Raw genomic sequence first — 17,500 nt, forward strand, 5'->3', positions numbered from 1 at the left:
AAGAGTTGGAAGGCTTAGTGATTGTTTTACAAGCTAGTAACATTTCGTTGATCTAGTCTGAGTAGATTTTGTGTATAAAAGTGCTATATGATAGTTATACGTTATTACGTCATTTATCAGCTCTCGAATATGAATAACAATAGTACATGGACTTGGATTCCTAGATTATATTTCCGTAATTTTGGAACAGATTTATCATGTTTTAATTCAATTATTGGTCCTAAAAAGTTTAAAGGGTTAGATAGTCTTCAGTCCTCCTTCTGGAGCAAAGTACTGCGAGTCTGGTTGGAACATAATACACTGCACTCTTCGTCATCTCTGAAGATGGCATGCATATGGAATAATGTCGATATAAAATATCAAAATAATGTAATTTATTTTGACAACTGGGCAAAAAAAGGAATAACACATGTCAATGACCTCTTAGAAAACAATTCCATTTTGTCATTTCAAAATGTACAGAACCTAATTGGTACTTCACCAGAACTCTATTTACAGTACATTGTTGTTCACTCGGCGTTGTCTCGTTATTTAAAGAACAATACGGATTATGTATATGCTGTCACTGAAGAATTCTCGAAACTGTATTTTAATGATAAAGTGATGTTAAAAGCTAGAGATTTTCGAAATTTTATGACAGATATGAAATATAGTCCACCCTGCTGTGTTCGATTTTGGCTGAACAAACTTGGTATTAGTATTAAAGAAAAAGTTTGGCTTAATGCAAAAGAAACAACAACAGAAACCAGACTAAAAGAATTACAGTGGAAGATATTACACAATATATACCCAACCAATATTCTCCTCTTAAAAATGGGACTCGCAAATAATGATAAATGTCCATACTGTATTGAACAAGTTGATTACATTGAACATTTCTTTTTCTATTGCAGTAAAATTCACCATTTGTGGAAGCATGTTGAAACATTGTTCTACAATCGATATAACATAGCAATTATTCTACAAGCAACAGATGTGCTGATTTATGTGCGAGATAAGAATGGTTTGACACATGAAATGTTTAAGTATCTTACCCATTTAATCTTGATTGGAAAAATGTGTATAAGTAAATTTAGATATGGGACACCCCTTGAAATATTATTTATTTTTCAAAGGGACTTAACCCTCAGGGGCCTGGTATAAGTTGAGTGTTAAAAAAGATTTGGTGTACTGGAAACTGAGCTGAACATTAGGAATAAATTTATGTTATGATTATTTTTATTTAAAAAAAAAAACAAAGAAAAAAAAAGAAAAAAAAAAAAAAAAAAACTACGGTGTTTCAGTTGGTCATCTTACAATGTCGATCTAATAAAACCTAACGATATTTTCTGTTGGGCAACCAATTTCCCCTGTTGTGAACAATTAAGCTAAACAAAGACACCAAACAGTGTTGTGGGTGTTTCCCCCACCCTCCCTCCCTGTACCCCCCACCCTCCCTCCCTGTACCCTACAGGGTGCTTGGCATGGTGTGAGAGACATAGTGTTGTGGGTGTTTCCCCCACCCTCCCTCCCTGTACCCTACAGGGTGCTTGGCATGGTGTGGGAGACATAGTGTTGTGGGTGTTTCCCCCACCCTCCCTCCCTGTACCCTACAGGGTGCTTGGCATGGTGTGAGAGACATAGTGTTGTGGGTGTTTCCCCCACCCTCCCTCCCTGTACCCTACAGGGTGCTTGGCATGGTGTGAGAGACATAGTGTTGTGGGTGTTTCCCCCACCCTCCCTCCCTGTACCCTACAGGGTGCTTGGCATGGTGTGAGAGACATAGTGCTGTGGGTGTTTCCCCCACCCTCCCTCCCTGAACTCTACAGGGTGCTTGGCATGGTGTGGGAGACATAGTGTTGTGGGTGTTTCCCCCACCCTCCCTCCCTGTACCCTACAGGGTGCTTGGCATGGTGTGAGAAACATAGTGTTGTGGGTGTTACCCCCACCCTCCCTCCCTGTACCCTACAGGGTGCTTGGCATGGTGTGAGAGACATAGTGTTGTGGGTGTTTCCCCCACCCTCCCTCCCTGTACCCTACAGGGTGCTTGGCATGGTGTGAGAGACATAGTGCTGTGGGTGTTTCCCCCACCCTCCCTCCCTGAACTCTACAGGGTGCTTGTCATGGTGTGGGAGACATAGTGTTGTGGGTGTTTTCATCACCTTTCCCTGCAAGCTAGTCACACCTTGACAAAATGTCATCATGTATAATTATGCTTGTATCCTTGTTGTAAGCTAGTCAAACCTTGACAGAATGTCAATAGATTATTGGGGCAGCATCATGTATAATTATGCTTGTATCCTTGTTGGTGAAGACAGTGACCCATGACCTGTGAATGTTGGTGAATACAATGACCCATGACCTGTGAATGTTGGTGGAGACAATGACCCATGACCTGTGAATGTTGGTGAAGACAATGACCCATGACCTGTGAATGTTGGTGAAGACAGTGACCCATGACCTGTGAATGTTGGTGAAGACAATGACCCATGACCTGTGAATGTTGGTGAAGACAATGACCCATGACCTGTGAATGTTGGTGAAGACAATGACCCATGACATGTAAATGTTGGTGAAGACAATGACCCATGACCTGTGAATGTTGGTGAAGACAATGACCCATGACCTGTGAATGTTGGTGAAGACAATGACCCATGAGCTGTGAATGTTGGTTAAGACAATGACCCATGAGCTGTGAAGGTTGATGAAGACAATGACCCATGACCTGTGAATGTTGGTGAAGACAATGACCCATGACCTGTGAATGTTGGTGAAGACAATGACCCATGAGCTGTGAATGTTGGTGAAGACAGTGACCCATGACCTGTGAATGTTGGTGAAGACAGTGACCCATGACCTGTGAATGTTGGTGAAGACAGTGACCCATGAGCTGTGAATGTTGGTGAAGACAATGACCCATGACCTGTGAATGTTGGTGAAGACAATGACCCATGACCTGTGAATGTTGGTGAAGACAATGACCCATGACCTGTGAATGTTGGTGAAGACAATGACCCATGACCTGTGAATGTTGGTGAAGACAATGACCCATGACCTGTGAATGTCGGTATACACGATAACCTCTTGCTTCAAGATATCAAGCTCCATAAACCTGCTTCACTTTTCTGTTCACGTGTGTTACTCTTGTCACGTGTGTTACTCTTGTCACGTGTGTTACTCTTGTCACGTGTGTTACTCTTGTCACGTGTGTTACTCTTGTCACGTGTGTTACTCTTGTCACGTGTGTTACTCTTGTCACGTGTGTTACTCTTGTCCAATTACTCGTACTTTGTATCTGAATTCTAAATGTATTTATTGAAAGAAACATTCTCCACCTAAGCATATTCGCAGTTTGACAATTCCCATAGACAACACTTTTTCTAATGTTGGCAGGAATGTGCTACCATACCACATGGCCCACCTCAGTGTCATTTAATGAGCTATGCACCCCGGGTACACAGAGTGTTGACACCACGCATACAAGAGGACTTCGAATAATTCAACCAGGAAGTTTTTCCCTGCGACGTTGGTCCACACCTTGTGTTCGTTCTGTTGCGTTCCGTCTTAGCACTGTACAACGATTTGTTCTCAGTATCTCTGTATTACAACTTGCTTCATTACTGTTTTAATCAGTATATGACGTTCGTTTTGCAATCAAGACATAAACGGCAGTGCCATATAGTGAACAACCGAGTTTGGAGTGTGTGACCGACAATACTGTGTCAGCCTACTTTACGCGAAAAAGAAATGATTCAAGGTTGAGGGGGTCATAGGATCATAAGTTATCACGTTCCTTTGTGTGTGAAGTATTGAGTTGATGACTGTGAACTGTAGCGTTACAACTACACAGCACCATGCTGTAACTAGTTCAGTGTAACACGTGTGTTGGGTTGAGGACTGTGAACTGTAGCGTTACAACTACACAGCACAGTGCTGTAACAAGATCAGTGTAACACGCGTTGTTGTGTTGGGTTGAGGACTGTGAACTATAGCGTTACAACTACACAGCACACTGCTGTAACAAGATCAGTGTAACACGTGTTGTTGTGTTGGGCTGAGGGCTGTGAACTGTAGCGTTACAACTACACAGCACAATGCTGTAACAAGATAAGTGTAACACGTGTTGTTATGTTGGGCTGAGGACTGTGACCTGTAGCGTTACAACTACACAGCACAGTGCTAACAAGATAAGTGTAACACGTGTTGTTGTGTTGGGTTGAGGACTGTGAACTGTAGCGTTACAACTACACAGCACAGTGCTGTAAAAAGATCAGTGTAACACGTGTTGATGTGTAAAGCCAGCAAAGATTAGGTAAAGGAAAGTAGTGTAAATTACTTTTCAAATTATTGCGTGCATATTAAACATGTGTATAGTCGATAAGTCACCTCATTTGAGCAAGTAACGGTTTGCATTTGATAAAAACAATCAAATACAAAAATCTCTTAAAAAAAAGAGAAAAAAAAAGAGAAGAGTTTCTGAGTTGCAAACAGAATGTCCCGCACTGGTAGGACGCTTCGTCCCGCACTTTTAATGACGCTGACGTGCACTGTGAATTCTACAGGGTTTGTGGCGACTATCAGTGACAGTGTAGTCTACCTGACTGTGAAACATGACTTGTGTCAGTGACAGTGTAGTCTACCTGACTGTGAAACATGACTTGTGTCAGTGACTGTGTAGTCTACCTGACTGTGAAACATGATTTGTGTCAGTGACTGTGTAGTCTACCTGACTGTGAGACATGACTTGTGTCAGTGACTGTGTAGTCTACCTGACTGTGAGACATGACTTGTTTCAGTGACTGTGTAGTCTACCTGACTGTGAGACATGACTTGTGTCAGTGACTGTGTAGTCTACCTGACTGTGAAACATGACTTGTGTCAGTGACTGTGTAGTCTACCTGACTGTGAGACATGACTTGTGTCAGTGACAGTGTAGTCTACCTGACTGTGAAACATGACTTGTGTCAGTGACAGTGTAGTCTACCTGACTGTGAAACATGACTTGTGTCAATGACTGTGTAGTCTACCTGACTGTGAGACATGACTTGTGTCAGTGACTGTGTAGTCTACCTGACTGTGAAACATGACTTGTGTCAGTGACTGTGTAGTCTACCTGACTGTGAAACATGACTTGTGTCAGTGACAGTGTAGTCTACCTGACTGTGAAACATGACTTGTGTCAGTGACAGTGTAGTCTACCTGACTGTGAAACATGACTTGTGTCAGTGACAGTGTAGTCTACCTGACTGTGAAACATGATTTGTGTCAGTGACTGTGTAGTCTACCTGACTGTGAAACATGACTTGTGTCAGTGACAGTGTAGTCTACCTGACTGTGAAACATGACTTGTGTCAGTGACAGTGTAGTCTACCTGACTGTGAAACATGACTTGTGTCAGTGACAGTGTAGTCTACCTGACTGTGAGAAATGACTTATTTTAATGACTGTGATTTCTGACTGTGACAGTGATTTCTGACTGTGAGAAATGACTTGTGTCAGTGACAGTGAAGTCAGCCTGGCTGTGAGAAATGACTTGTGTCGGTGACAGTGTGTGAAACTTGACTTGTGTCAGTGACAGTGAATTCTGACTGTGAGAAATGACTTGTGTCAGTGACAGTGAAGTCAGCCTGTCCGTGAGAAATGACTTGTGTCTGCGACAGTCTGTGAAACTTGACTTGTGTCAGTGACAGTGAAGTCAGCCTGTCTGTGAGAAATGACTTGTGTCAGTGACAGTCTGTGAAACTTGACTTGTGTCAGTGACAGTCTGTGAAACTTGACTTGTGTCAGTGACAGTGAAGTCAGCCTGTCTGTGAGAAATGACTTGTGTCAGTGACAGTCTGTGAAACTTGACTTGTGTGAGTGACAGTGTGTGAAACTTGACTTGTGTGAGTGACAGTGAAGTCAGCCTGTCTGAGAGAAATGACTTGTGTCAGTGACAGTCTGTGAAACTTGACTTGTGTCAGTGACAGTCTGTGAAACTTGACTTGTGTCAGTGACAGTGAAGTCTGCCTGTCTGTGAGAAATGACTTGTGTCAGTGACAGTGACGTCTGCCTGTCTGTGACATATATGCGTATTGAGCCGTGTTAGCGAGCCACACCCGACCTCGGTCAGTGACACACAGCGCCCCACACTCTGCATGCATGACACGTTGTGTGGTGAAAACCTGGAACATTTTGTCTGAAGATTTACCTACTGAGCTATAGGGGAACCAGACGTGCGTTATTCTGTCACTGAGTGTGATATAGCCAGTAGAGCATGGCATGTGTAGAGACTGATACTCTAACCGGGTGTGAGAGATTCTCTAACCGGGTGTAAGGGAAAGACAAGTTGTTGATCATAACCAGCAGAACAGGACATTGTGAACCTGGACTGATCCTCTAACCGGGTGTGAGGGATTCTCTAACCGGGTGTAAGGGATTCTCTAACCGGGTGTAAGGGATTCTCTAACCGGGTGTGAGGGATTCTCTAACCGGGTGTAAGGGATTCTCTAACCGGGTGTAAGGGATTCTCTAACCGGGTGTAAGGGAAAGACAAATTGTAGATCATAACCAGCAGCACAACGCGGGTAGCTCTCTGTCCTTCCCAAAAGCAACAAAGCGCGCAGGTCACATTGAGTGAAGGTTTGAACCCGAGACCATGGCGGCCAGAAACTCGCAACAGGCACAGGCTGAGCCCTGGCGGCAGATCGTGACGTCACTCTACCCTGACGCTCTCACCCGTACCTACTGTGTGCCGCCGGTACAGTTCAACAGGGTGCCCTACTTCAGGGGCACTGCACCCGGTACAGGTGAGCCCGTGCTTGTGTTACCAGACTGTCCGACTGGTGGCGCCCTTGTGCACACAGCTCCCCCGTCCCGTCGCCACTTCATCCCGCCATCACAGCACAGCATGTGGACCCAGGAGTCACTGTCACAGATACATCTCGCGCCAGAAAGAGTGCAGGAGAGCGACATACGGGATGACTTTGCCCAGAACCACGTGATGCTGAACCTGCAGGAGCTTGGCGACAGTCGTGACGAGGCCATGTTCATCCTGTCTCAGCTACAGTTCGGCAGCTATCTCAACGAGCCTGCCTATGCCGCGGCCGCGAAACAGCTCCCACGACCCAGAGACTTAGCACAAGATCGTCAGGGCGATTTTGACTTTCTTTTGATCCACCGCCAGCACGGCATTCTGATCGGAGAGCTCAAGTCTGTGGGGAAAACCAAGGGTGCCTCGAACGAGACACACCCTCCGGCCGATCCTTTCCTTGCCCAGAAGGTGAAGCAAGCGGTCAAGCAGCTGGACAAGTCGGAGAGAGTGGTGAGGCATCTTGTGAGTGACATCGGACGTGGCTTGACTGTCAAGAAAACTCTCTTCCTGCCTTACATCAGCAGTGCTCAGTTAGAGCGAGTCTTGGACAACGATGAACAATTGGAACAGGTAACGAGAGAGAGAGAGAGAGAGAGAGAGAGAGAGAGAGAGAGAGAGAGAGAGAGAGAGAGAGAGAGAGAGAGAGAGAGAGAGTGAGAGAGAGAGATAGCAAGACAGAGAGAGAGAGAGGAGAGGGAGAGAGAGAGAGGAGAGGGAGAGAGAGAGAGGAGAGAAAGAGAGAGAGAGAGAGATGGAGAGTGAGGGAGAGAGAGAGAGCAAGAGAAAGAGAGAGAGAGAGAGAGAGGGGGGAGAGAGAGAGAGGGAGGGAGGGAAGGAGGGAGAGGCAGACACACAGACAGACAAGAGTGACAGAGCTAGGGACAGAGAGCGAGAGAATAAAGAGAAAGAAAGAGAGATAGAGACACACAGGGAGAGAGTGTGTGCTGGTCTCAGTACATTTACAATTGCTGCCTCACACCCACACACACACACACACACACACACACACACACACACCCACACACACACACCCACACACACACACACACACGCGAGAGCGTGCGCACATAGTCACAATGATGGATGTTTTGTCAGTTTCAACCAAGAAAATAATGATACTTGTGTCCCACACAAAGATAAAGTATTACGTACTGTACATGTATGTCTCTGCTGCAGGCGGTGTGTCAGAGCCTGGGTGCCGCCAACACAGCGGAGGCCCTGAAGCTGTGCTGTTGCTCTGACCAACTGTCCCAGCCTGCATCGTACTGGCACGTGACACCCGCCGTGTTATCACAGCTGAGCACCTGGTGGCAACACAGGATGGCCTGCACAGTGGACACTCAGCTCACTGATCAGCTTTACCTGGACATCGTGGCCAGGTGAGAGAAGTGACATCCATGTCAGTTTCGTCACATGCACAGTGCTGAAACAATGTTGGTATTCGACGTTTGAGTATTAATTATAATTTATCATTATCTTAATTGTTTCTGTTACAGGTTTGTTGGTCCGGCCACCACGGTGTCTGTACCCTGCTACAACGGTGTCCGTGTGGAGGTGCGGACTGCAGGACAGGCGGTGGCGGAACTGGGGCGGAGGCTGGCACTTCTGGTTCTGACCCTGCAACAGCTGGGACTAATGAACCGAGACCCGCCACTGGTCTACATTACGGGAGCGCCAGGAACAGGTGACAAGCTCACAGCTTCTCTTACTAGATTGTTTGTTTCTTATTTTGTGTGTTTGTTGTTGTTGGTCTTGCTGCCGATTTAGCACTGTTCTCTTAACGATTTTTTGTCGAAGGAAGATGGAACACTAAAGCTCAGCCGTCTGTTTCGCGTTAAAGGCTAACATCGGCGTGCGGCAGATGCAGCTCTAGTTTCTTGTGCTGGCAACACTAAATTTAGCTCTGTGGCCTTCTACTATAACAAGGTTCAGTCTCCTATGCGCACTCTGCTAACTAATTAAGCCTCCAAAAAAAGCTGTTCACATCCTGAACTCAGGTCAAGAGTTCGGCTCATTCTCTCCCTGACCGGACGCTACAGTCCTACGCGAATCTACAGAAAAATACAGAGTTATCTCCCATATGGTTTTCGCGAGCACTGATCTAAATTTGAGATCAGTGTTCGCGAGACGAAAATGATTGCAGATTGGCCGACTTCGACAGTGATCTCCGTTCTGTTCTTCACAGTTATGATAAAGACATCGTTCTAAGGTCAAAACAAGTCGAAATTTTGGGACTGCTGCCGGAAGGAGACCGTAATATATGGTTTCATCACTGTCAACTGGTTACAGAAAAAATCGTCTGCTCCAGTTAGCGCCGACACCAAACGGTTGATTATCACGTGACACTTTTGCCATATTTAGAGTTGTTTGCACAGTAAATACAGCCGCGAAAAATAGCTCGCTTGAAACTGTCCTACATATCAATTCCTTTGTAATTTAAAAATTACAAAACACCATGAAAAATCATTATCGACGATCGCGAATCTGCTTATATCAATAATACATTACAAAAAGCTCTAAATATGTAAAAATATCGGTTTCCTTGCCAGACAAGGAAACTCAAGGCATCCTGTCAGGGAGAGAATGAGCCGAACTCATTTTGACCTGAGTTCAGGATGAGCAAACGCCCTGTATTTAGGGTCTTTGTTCAAAGTCGCGTGACAGTTTTCAACGGGAGTTTCTTCTCGACCAGAAGCCTGCTGGCAATTGAACAAAATGGGGGTTGTCTTTTTACATGGTTAACATCGCGATTATTTTGCTGCACCAACTATTGTCTGCCTTCTCCAGGCATGGGAATTGAAAAAGTAAAAAAGGCTGAAAATGTGTAAGGTAAGCTCAAAGTGAACGGCGCCAAGCACCTAGCCTTACTAGGGGGGTCCGGGGGCATGCCCCCCCGGAAAAAATGTTCTCCAAAGAACCCAAATTGTGCACTTTGGTGTCATCTGAGCTCCAAGGATGCCATTGAATTCAGTTTTCAGAACCATTTTTGCCTCCCCGATTTATTTTTTCGGCGGACACTTTAGCTTTTACGGCGGAACAAAATATTTAAAAAAATCGGCGAAAATGTGCCTTTTGGCAGACAATTCCCATGCCTGCTTCTCATTGACAAAAATTGTTTCAAAATTGGCTGAAAGTCGCACATGTGAACATCACTAGTAGGACAGGACGTGAATGAGGTTACACCGTACACCTGCTGACATGTGTGTGAAGGGTGCTGTCATCATCATCATCATCATCATCATCATCATCATCATCATCATCATCATCATCATCATCATCATCATCATCATCATCATCATCATCATCATCATCATCATCATCATCGTGAACAACAACAATAATTATTGTCGTCGCTGTTGTTGCGGCAAACGATACTGACAAAACAATGTTTCGGATTTCCTTATGGGGCTGTCACACTCTAGCGTTTTAGAAAAACTTATGTCTAGCGTATGAAAAGTCAAAAAATAACGTCAATACGTTGGCATACGTCGAAAAAAAAGCATCTAAATTTGACTAATGCATAACGTATTCATAGCGTACGTCTAACTTATTTGAAACACATCACTAACTTATATAAAACTTATGATAGCGTATTATAACGTATGTCTGCCTCGCCTTATGCCCAACGTATAAGTAACTTATGAGAAACCTATGCGCAGCGGGCTCGGCGTGTTTCGAACGATCACGTGACAATCACAATAAATATTGCGTCTCAGACAGAACATCATTCCACACTGTGCGAGCAACCAACATGGGTCAGAAGACGCAGACTGCTACCAAGAGCGGCAGAGGAAGAGCCATTTATATACAGGGACAGCAACACGCCAATCATACGCTAGTTGTACGGTAGCGACACGTTCAGTAAGTTACACGATCGTCAGACATACTTCTAATACGTTAGATATAGGTAAGACATAGGTTACAAGATAAGTTACTACTGTAATAGGTTATCGATAAGTTAGCTGTATGGTACACCTTCCTGCTAGCGTAGCTCGACGTATCTCAACGTATCTCGACGTATGAGTAAACTACCTGTAACGTATTTAACATATGCGTAGCGTATGTCTAGCGTATGCCTAACGTATGAAGAGTACGTCGGCATACGTCCACAAATTTTGAACATGTTCAAATTTTTGTTCTCGGTCTCAGCATACAACAACGTATGCCAGCGTGCTTTTAACTTATTACTACTTATAAGAAACTTACACCTAACCTATGTCAAACGTACTCCAGCGTTTCGATGACAATTCTCATAAGTCGGCATAAGTTACTGCTATTCGTTATAGTGTGACAGCCCCATAACAGTGCTCTGATGCCAGCTAGTTTGCTCAAATGACGTCTTAGTTGAATGAATGACGCGATGTGTATGACGTTGTTTTTTGTCAAGTTTTACTCTATCGTCATCGTACCAGAACGTTCTAGTTTTGTTGGAGGACGGTTTGTTTTGTGCACGCTGTGTGTGTCGTCTGATTCCATCCAAAATGTGTCAACTGAAGGAAAGGCATCCAGCTGACTCGGAGAAAAGTTTGTTCATTTAGTCTCCATGAAATGTAATTTTCTAAAATAAGAATGTTCTTGGCAGTTATATCCATTTTGTTATGCTTATTGCTATGTTCCTGATGCTGTGTTTCGCGTGTAACTGGTGAAACGGACTCAATGTAACAGAGCCTTCCTTTCACATTGTGTTGTAATACATGTACAGTATATTCATATTGTTTAGGTTATATTTTATGTGTAAACAGGTATGACAGTTCTGGTACTGCAGGGGTTGAGGTGGCTGATCGCGGGCCTACATCTTCCCTATCACCAGGGTCACGATGTGCAAGTCGTCTCTACGTGTAACACTGCCTTGTTTTCACACTGTCCTGCAATATATGAACCTTACTATTGTTTGTGTTCCAACAGGTAAGACGGTGGTGCTGGTGCTGCAAGGTTTACGGTGGCTGCGACAGGGGCACGATGTGCACGTGCTGTCAACACGGTACAACACCCGGGCCGTCAGCACATCCATCAAACAACAGCTGGAGATGTCGCTGAGCGCGGGCCCGACGCCTTCCGTGACACCAGGCAGCGTGTCGTACCACCGGTACGATATCTGGAACAGGGAGGCTGATGTCGAGCAGGCAGTCACCGACCTCTTGGCATGTGTGGAAAACGGCCACCTACACGTCTTGATCGACGAGGCGAGCTTTCACAGCAGGTTTGTGTTCATACGTGTGTGTGTGTGTGTGTGTGTGTGTGTGTGTGTGTGTTGTGTGTGTGTGTGCGTGTGTGTGTGTGTGTGTGTGTGTGTGTGTGTGTGTGTGTGTGTGTGTGTGTGTGTGTGTGTGTGTGTGTGTGTGTGTGCGTGCGAAAGAGGAAGACTTAGACTGAGAGCTGTCTGATTGATGTAACTCGCACCACCCTGTATGCCTGGAATTGCATGTTGTCATAACCACAATCTGCGTAAAATCCTAAAGACGTAATTATGGTAAACTATTAAGTGACATCTTTTGCGGACAACTGTTATAAGCTTATCATATCTCATGTGAGTGAGACACACATCTCCAACAGCATGTCTCATGTGAGTGTGACACACATCTCTAACACCATGTGAGTGTGACACACATCTCTAACACCATGTCTCATAATTATGAGTGTGACACACATCTCTAACAGCATGTCTCATGTGAGTGTGACACACATCTCTAACACCATGTCTCATAATTATGAGTGTGACACACATTTCTAACAACATGTTTCATATGAGTGAGACACACATCTCTAACAACATATTTCATATGAGTGAGACACACATCTCTAACACCATGTCTCATGTGAGTGTGACACACATCTCTAACACCATGTCTCCATTCTGTGTCACAGCATGAAGGATGGTCCCCGTTACACACACCTTGTAACACGCCTAGCGCAGCAAGTACCACACCTGTACCTGTGGTGTGCCGGTACTACTAACTGCGACATACCCCCAGCACTACAGACACAGGTGTTCACTGTCCCCCTCCGCTCGGCGCCCGCCATCCTGCGTGAAATACAACCCGTGATTCACAGGTTTAATGTCCACGACTACAGCGACAGCGGCGTGCCTGCGCCTGGGGACGGGCTGAGCGTGATACGGCTGAGTCACCATGGCAACGATCACACAGGTCGGTGGCCGTTGGACTGCGCACAGTGTGGTCAGGATATCGCTGCCGTGCTACGCCGTCTGGGTGTGGGTAAGTTGTGTAGCTGATGATGATAGTGGTGATGTTGGAGGTGTTGATGTTGGTGGGGGTGTTGGTTATGATGATGATGATGATGATGATGATGATGATGATGATGTCGATGATGATGATGATGATGATGATGATGATGGTTGTGGTAGGTTTGAGTTGAGGGGTAAACCTTCTCGTTCCACCCCCCCCCCCACCCATCCCCCGCCCCCGCCCTCTCGAGAATATATTGAAAAGTCTTCGCTCACTTCAAAAGAACTAAAATTTCAATCAAATCCTAAGTCAGGTCAGTCTGCAGGGAGAAAAATGACGTCATTTTTATTGACGTAAACTGCAAAATGACGTCGAAGTGTTGCTGTATGTGTCTAAAATGTACACACTTTGTGGTGATTTTATAAAACTAGTGTGTATGCTGCGTGTGTGTGGGAGGGGGGGGGGGGTGGTGTGTTTGAGAAAACAAATACGGGGATAGGTTGTGTCTTGAAATGTAACGAATGTTTGCTTCCATACATGAATGTTTATCAGATAAGACTGTTCTAACGGTTTTTTCTACGCAGGGTGCAGCGTCGCCAACAGTTCCTTCCAGCTGAGCTACCGCGACGTGTTCGTCCTGACCAACAGCCTTGATGTACAGGATGACGTCACGGATGACGCAGGTCGGGTGACGTCACCAGCTAGCGGCGTGGTGCAGGGACTGAAGGATGCAGGTGTACCGGTGAGTGTGTTGAGGATACAAGACTTCCTACACAACGAGGCGAGGTCGGAGGGACTTGTGCACGATGTGGCGGTGGCGGCAACGGACACAGTGACAGTAGCGTGGTATGGCTGTGTGACAGGCCTGGAGCGGCGCGTGGTGGCCGTGTTACCGGGCAGACATGAGGAGGATGATGATGTAGGGAGGACTGATGAGCAGACTGATCGTCTAGACAGGCTGGATGCAGTATCACGCTGCACCACACAGCTCATCATGGTCCGCACGCCTCCTGTCACCACCACGCCATCCCTTACAACAACCACTACCCCCACCACCACAACCACCCCACACCACAACCACCCCACACCACAACCTAATACAACAACGACTACCACCGCCATCACCACAACGACCACCAATACCACCAGCGACGACGACGACCACCACCTCCGCCAAAAAGAGGAGAGACAGTAAGTGTGTCTTGTCGTGACATGCCGCCATCATCACCATCGTCACCACCACTACCGTGAGCTTCACCGCCACCTCCTCCACCACTACCACCACCACCACCACCACCTCGATCACCACCACGACGACCACCACCACCACCACAACACCACCACCACCACCACCACCACAACAACAACAACAACAACAACAACAACAACAACAACAACAACAACAACAATCCAAAACACATCAGGTTATTCCTGGTTTTCGCAGATTGTAATCACTTGGAGATTGCCAGAGAAAGATTTCGTCAGTTCTATGACGCAAAACAGGAATTGACGTCATCGTGCCTGTGTTTTACGTCATTCAGATCTTGACCTTGGGATTGCGCTTCGAAACTGCTTTCCCTGTCAGAACCTTTTTAGTCTAAACATGTCGTTTACAATTTACAAATGTTTACTGCCTGTTTGAAAAGTCGATAGCAAATCTTGGCATTTCTCAAACAGCATCAACACAAAAAACCGATTATTTTTTTAATAAAAATGTTTTTGCTCTTCTATCTGCCTTAGGTATTATGTGTGTGTGTGTGTGTGTGTGTGTGTGTGTGTGTGTGTGTGTGTGTGTGTGTGTGTGTGTGTGTGTGTATTTTCACATGCGCGCATTTGAGTGTGTGGCCGCATCATACATTTTCATTGTAAGCTCAAGACACACTTAGTGTTTTATGATCACTGTTGTCCACAAAGTTTGGTGACCTCCGTCACATTTCGAAGTCTCCGCTACCACAAACATAAAATACACAACGGTGCACTATCTCAGAAACTTTCTACAAAATTAAGTTAACAAAACTTTTCAAGAAAAGACAGTATACAGTAAGTCACCATCTTGAATTTCCCTCCATCCAGAAGGGAGATAACTGCAATTTAATCTAACATGTAAAAAAAGACAACCTCAAAACAAATCAAACCAAAATATCTTGAACAAAACACACACAAACAAATAAAAAAAGAAAGGCGCACAGCTGGCAGGTTGATCTTTGTGATAACCCTAAAACACATAGACTGCTAACGTTCCAAAATCGAGGATAAATAAAACCAAGAAATGTTTCTTATTGGAATATTTAGTTTTTGATAAAACAAGTCATTCACTTGTCTTGTTTTTTCACAAATGTAGGCTAACGTTCCAATAAGTAACCTTTCTTGTTGTTGTTCTGTGTCGATCTTTGAGGTGTTTCACTCAGGGATGATGCTTGATGGCGGCAGTTTGTACAAGTCCAACACTGTAAACTGAAGTATTCCACTTTGGAACACACGTTTTGCAACCAGTTGTGAACACGCACGGTAAACATTTAATAGTGTTTACCATGTGTTCGACTTTTCTTGTAGAACTATATAGTAGTTTACCAAGTTTCAAGTTTTTTTATTTGTCCATAACCCCTGGGGGCATTTTGAACAATAAATACAATCAATACAATCATGATATATGCCAATATAATAAATAAATAAAAATTTAAAAGATTATGAAAAACTGTTACAGATTCTATTAATAAAGTTCAAAATATTCTTTAGCAATTTCTTTTTGTTAGTAGCAAACAACTTTTTAAATTTAAGTGCATTAGGTTTTTTCCAATAGTAAGGTGGTAACAACTCAGCTCTTTCTTCTTTGAAAAAATCACAGACAAATAAATAATGGAATTCATCACCTATGTCTTGTGATACACATTTGGTGCAAGTTCTTTCTGACCTCGGGATGTTAAGGTAACGTTCTTTCTGTACAGGCAAATTGTTGTTTAATGTTCTGAACTTCATCATTGCAACACATTGCTGATATGGCAGGTGTGTGACATAGTCTTCACATACAAAAATATCTTTAAACATTCGATAATTCCAAAACATATTTTTTGTTCCAATTTCTGTAAACCATTTATGGATATACTGGTCAAACAAACTTCTTTTTACTTTCTGTTTAAACCATGCGCTTGAATATTGAACATTTTCTTGAGAAGTCCAAAGGCCAGGGAGACCAATTTCATTTAAGGTTTTTTCAATAAAACATAAATAATCAGATTCAATCATCTTGTTGATATACAATTTATAAGTAAAGCAGTACACAATACTAGAAAATTTATTTTTATGAATAGGACTAATCAGTTTATACCAATAGCAAAGCATTCTACATTTCATATTAACATCTAGTGGATATCTTCCAAGTTCACCAAATATCATAGCATTTGGAGTTGATTTTTTTAGTTTGAAAACAATTTTATAAAAACGTAATTGAAGTTTAGTAGCAAGTTCGCAGGAACCAAAACCCCATACCTCACATCCATATAGTAAGATTGGAGCAATGTGTTGGACTTTTCCTGTAGAACTATATAGTGTTTACCATGTGTTGGACTTTTCCTGTATAACTATATAGTGTTTACCATGTGTTGGACTTTTCCTGTAGAACTATATAGTGTTTACCATGTGTTGGACTTTTCCTGTAGAACTATATAGTGTTTACCATGTGTTGGACTTTTCCTGTAGAACTATATAGTGTTTACCATGTGTTGGACTTTTCCTGTAGAACTATATACTAGTTCGCATGAAAACACACGAAACCTTGACATGTTGAGGGCGCGAAGCAAGAAAGCGACTGATAATACATGTTGAGGGTGCGAAGCAAGAAAGCGGCTGATAATACATGTTGAGGGCGCGAAGCAAGAAAGCGGCTGATAATACATGTTGAGGGCGTGAAGCAAGAAAGCGGCTGATAATACATGTTGAGGGCGTGAAGCAAGAAAGCGGCTGATAATAAATTGTTTAAAAAGGTAGTCAAATCCAAAGCTTCAAATTGTGCACATCATATATTCATTCCCTTTTTCGCACAAAACTAACAAGAATAATTAGGACATTTCAGTTGCACATCAGGTTTTTATTGTGAAATACAATTGCCACCCTCTTCAGCTCCACTTTTTCGCACGAAGTCAATTACAAAACCAGCTAATGGTTTGAACAAAATGTTATTCATAATACATTAGGCAAAAAAAAAAAAAATAGGTGTGGTTACGGTAACATAGCCAAAAAAAATAGGGTAGGTAGGTAGGCAATCACTTTTTTTTTTTTTTTACTTTTTTTTCTAATGACTGTGTACAAATTAAACCTACTTGACAGGGAAATAAGTGTGCGACTCGGGCGCTTTCGCTTTCGCTTTCACTGCGTTTTTTGCACTCGTTTTTGTTGTTGTTGTTGTTTTTTTTGACAAATGTAAAAAAAGTTATAGGATCGGCCCCTAAAATTAGGGTAGGTCGGGTTACCGTAACCACACCTATTT

The 17,500-nt window shown here is 43.8% G+C and overlaps 1 protein-coding gene across 2 annotated transcripts in view; it reads left to right on the forward strand.

Annotated features, from left to right (window-relative positions):
- Positions 1-17,500, forward strand: part of LOC138972499 (uncharacterized) — a 92,423-nt gene that overhangs the window by 2,303 nt on the left and 72,620 nt on the right. Inside the window, exons 1-4 of one of the 2 annotated variants that reach the window (XM_070345135.1) lie at positions 4,844-7,402; positions 8,009-8,211; positions 8,329-8,516; positions 11,738-12,032. The exons of the other annotated variant lie outside the window; for it this stretch is intronic. Of the exons in view, the coding sequence (XP_070201236.1) occupies positions 6,617-7,402; positions 8,009-8,211; positions 8,329-8,516; positions 11,738-12,032 (1,472 nt within the window). The 5' untranslated portion in view covers positions 4,844-6,616. Of the gene's footprint in view, positions 1-4,843; positions 7,403-8,008; positions 8,212-8,328; positions 8,517-11,737; positions 12,033-17,500 lie in introns of those variants that run through there. 2 annotated transcript variants of the gene reach the window in all.

This window comes from Littorina saxatilis, linkage group LG8 (genome assembly GCF_037325665.1).
Source record: "Littorina saxatilis isolate snail1 linkage group LG8, US_GU_Lsax_2.0, whole genome shotgun sequence".
Lineage (NCBI taxonomy): Eukaryota > Metazoa > Mollusca > Gastropoda > Littorinimorpha > Littorinidae > Littorina > Littorina saxatilis.